The 3783-nt window shown below is 37.5% G+C and overlaps 1 protein-coding gene across 1 annotated transcript; it reads right to left on the bottom strand.

Annotated features, from left to right (window-relative positions):
* Positions 1 to 249: 249 nt before the first annotated feature.
* On the bottom strand, positions 250 to 3076 carry LOC108215384 (putative receptor protein kinase ZmPK1). The gene has a single exon (XM_017387883.2). It carries the CDS (start codon positions 2963 to 2965, stop codon positions 521 to 523), a length of 2445 nt encoding a protein of 814 aa, XP_017243372.1. The 5' UTR covers positions 2966 to 3076; the 3' UTR covers positions 250 to 520.
* Positions 3077 to 3783: the final 707 nt, after the last annotated feature.

Below are 3783 nucleotides of genomic sequence, written 5' to 3'. Positions count from 1 at the left end.
CCAATAAGTTACGTATCTCTTTACTTATTAATAATATAAAATTATGAATCCTAGTAAGTCTTAATGATTTAGGTAATCTATTTTTAGTGTCAACTCCAATAGCAATTCCTATATTTGTTCTCCTAAAATTATTTTAATAATAAATTTGAGAGAGAGAAGGGGAAAGGGAGGGAACATACAAAAAAATAAGGAGAGATGATTATTTTATTCATAAATATTAAATAGGTAATAGCTATGGGTTACTTATAAATAGGTAATGGCTAGGAAATTTGAGGTTGTGCTGGTGATTTAAGTAACCACTAGAAGAGTGTTGGAGTGCTTTTTTTTAAGTACATTACCTAAATGTGAGTTAGAGCAAGTTTAGTTAACCTATTGGACTTGCTCTAGTCTTAGAAATGCAGCTGTTCTTCATTCTAAACTCTTCACTGATTTGTAGTAGATATTTACATCATCTATGTAATTTACCAACAAGCATACAGGGGAATATGTGGAGTAGATAATACAGGTTAGGTCCCGAAAACTAATTTTGACTAGGATGATGTAAATCCAGCCCTGCAAGCATATCTACCACATTGCTCATAGTTGGTCTTGCCCTTTCCTGATCTTCTACACATTGCAGAGCCACTTGAACAAGAGCTTCCATCCTAGGCCTGTCATACATGCCATTCATCCGAGGATCGACAATTTCCATCATAGGCAAGGCCTTTCCAGTTACATTGTCTACTTGCATCTTGTCTCGTATCCATTTCACCAGCATTTTCTGTTCAGCCCTGCTGCTTCCATCAGTGTCATCATACACATTTGTTGTTGGGCTCCTGCCTGTTATCATCTCGAGCACTACGATGCCATAGCTGTAGACATCAACTTTTGAAGTTATAGTCTGATTTGAGATCCATTCAGGTGCCATGTAGCCTCTTGTCCCTCTGATCCTTGAAAACCTCGGATTTCTGGCCACATCTCTCTTTAGTAGTTTAGACAACCCGAAATCTGCAACTTTTGGCTCGTAATTAGAGTCCAGGAGTATGTTATGAGGCTTTACATCACAATGCAGGACCCATTCCAAGCACTCCTCATGCAAATAAGCAAGGCCTTTGGCAGTGCCTAAAGCGATTTTATATTTCTTTTCCCAGTCAAGAATGTTCAAAGATAAGTTATCTGCTAAAGACCCGTTATCCATGTATTCAGAAACTAAAAATCTTTGCTTTCCTTTAATGCAGTAGCCCCAAGTCTCTATTAAATTTATGTGATTAAGCCTCTCGATGATACTAATTTCTGCCAAGAACTCTGCCTCTCCGCGGAAGTTTTCTTCTTTAAACCTCTTAATTGCTGCAACTCGGTTGTCCTGAAGCACGCCTTTGTACACGATGCTACTGCTCCCTCTGCCAATTTCTTGACTGAAGTTATTTGTCGCCTTCTTGAGCTCATTGTAGGTGAACCTTTTGAATGATGTAGCTACCTGATGGTAAACTTGATTACTTTTATACGTCCCCATGTTTACAGAGAAGAAGTAAGCCATGGCAATCATCTCGAATCCTCCTAATGCACATATGAACCAGAGCATATACTTAACTGAATCATTCGGACTATTCTTCTTGTAAGCTCTTCCCAGATGTATTATATCTTGGCCCGAACAATTTAAGAAGGGGGAGTCTTCCAAAGGGTTGGTCTTTTTTTCATAGATTTTGATGATATTTGTTGGTAATTTCACATAAACAAAGCTGTGAACATCAAATACTTGTTGTCCATTCAACAATCGGCTCTTGGCATAACAAAGATTTTCTCCTTTAGATCCTTTAGCTCTGAAAAGGAACCCTTTACAATTGTAATGACTCAGGCACTCTTCTTTACACCTATCGAAAGTGAAATTCACAAAGAAGCCGCTGTCATAGCCATAGAAATCAGTATGAGAGAACTGCAGAAATCCGAAAGTGCTGCCACCATCATCTGAAGGCTTAAAATCTGGCTCACATCCATAAGACCAATCCGTTGGAACGTTCATCTTGTGCCCTGGTAAGCATTTGCATTTTCTTCCGAATTTTTGAGAATAAGTACACAAGCTATTTTGTCCACAAATCCCATGTATTCGACATGGCTGAGAAATAGCCTGCCATGTAACTTCCCAAACTTTCCTCCTCTCATCTAGACTGTAAACATGAATATTCCCATCCGGCTCAAGTACCAATCTTCTCCAAACCCGCGATCTAAAATCTGATGTTCTGAATTGCAGATTATCTGTTGACATAAAATGACCATAATTATCAAAAACTGCAATTCTGCTGCTATTGTACATAGTCCTATTTGTCTCTGCAGGATGTTGCCAAGCATAAGGCCAATAAAGGCTACTAACTTCAAGATTGCTGAAAGATAACCGGAGAATGTTATAATCATCAAACCGAAACTTGTAGAAACCAGAAGAATAATTAGTACTACTTCTTGAAGATACTAACAATGTTCCTCTGGTAAGTGGTTGATCTGGAAGAAGAGTATCAGTTGGTGAATCAAAACTCTGCCACAATCTTTCGCCCCCTCTAGCGCGAAGAATCAGGTTCCCATTGTCCGCGAGACTTAATGTCACTTCTGAGGTGTTAGAGTTTGTAACAGATTCCCAGACAGGTGGATGCCATTGTCCTGCATCTATCAAAACAAGATTACCATTCTTCAGAAGGGAGAGTTTTGAGCCTTTCCCATTGACCGGATAGTCGCGATTCGCTATCCAAACTATGCTGTGATTTTGTTTGTTCAGTGACTGATCAGTGAACCATATGGCAAAGCAATATGCATTCACTCCAACACTGTAGAATCCTGCAGAAAAAACCTCATTTGCTGATACTAAAACATCTTCTTTGTATCTGACATCCAGGGAGGAGCCTGTGCTTAAACTTATTCGAGTCGAAAAGGATGGAACTGGTAGAGAAGAGGCTAGAAGTATTACTACAGCAACAAAGACCATGAATAACATATCCATGGTGAAGTTTATTAGCTAAGTTGTACGGAACGTGTCATGTCAGTGCTAGTATGATCGTACCCGAAAAAGAATAAACGTCTGAATGAATAGTTTCTTTAAAGAAATAAATAAAAATCTTTCTGGACAAGCTCAATTATGAAATTATGATGCTCAATAATGAAGAGGGGCCGTAGCACATCTGGCTGTTGAGACTTTAATTACTTGATTCCCTTAAAATTCATTCAAAGATGGCCAGAGACTTTATGCAAGACTTCGAACTAAGAATGCATACATGCAGTTGCGACAAATATGACCCGCAGTCTTATAGGACCAAATTAAAAGTTGATGACTTAGAATGTCATATTTTTATTTTACTTCTAAATTCTCGAACGAGCTAGAGTCGAAACAACAACACTTGGGCTAGTGTCGATATCTTAATAATACTGACAGGTACCTTCATAATAAGAGAACATTACAGAAGATAAGTGCTAAATATCTAGTTCTAAAGTTAAATGTTTATTTTTCATCCTAAAACTGTCGTTAGATTAATTTCTAGTGCTTCTTTTAACACGTAAACGTGTTTGTTGTGTGCTTACTAAAATTAATTTACTGAATTCCTTCTTATAATTAGTTTTTTCATTGTAATTGTTTTAGTATTATGCGAGTAAGTCGTTTGTTTATGTGACTGAAATAGAATCTCGAAAAGAAAAAATTTCAGCCAAGAGATTGCTAGTTAACTTAACACCTCCCCTGTAACCTCCATCAATGAAAAAATAGGAAAATTGGTTCTGAATTAAGTCAACTGATCAATAGATTTTAATCCGAAAATTATTTATGGA

The sequence above is a fragment of the Daucus carota genome, chromosome 3 (assembly GCF_001625215.2).
Source record: "Daucus carota subsp. sativus chromosome 3, DH1 v3.0, whole genome shotgun sequence".
Lineage (NCBI taxonomy): Eukaryota > Viridiplantae > Streptophyta > Magnoliopsida > Apiales > Apiaceae > Daucus > Daucus carota.
Note: the sequence above shows the minus strand (reverse complement) of the source record. Positions and strands in the feature narration are given on the sequence as shown.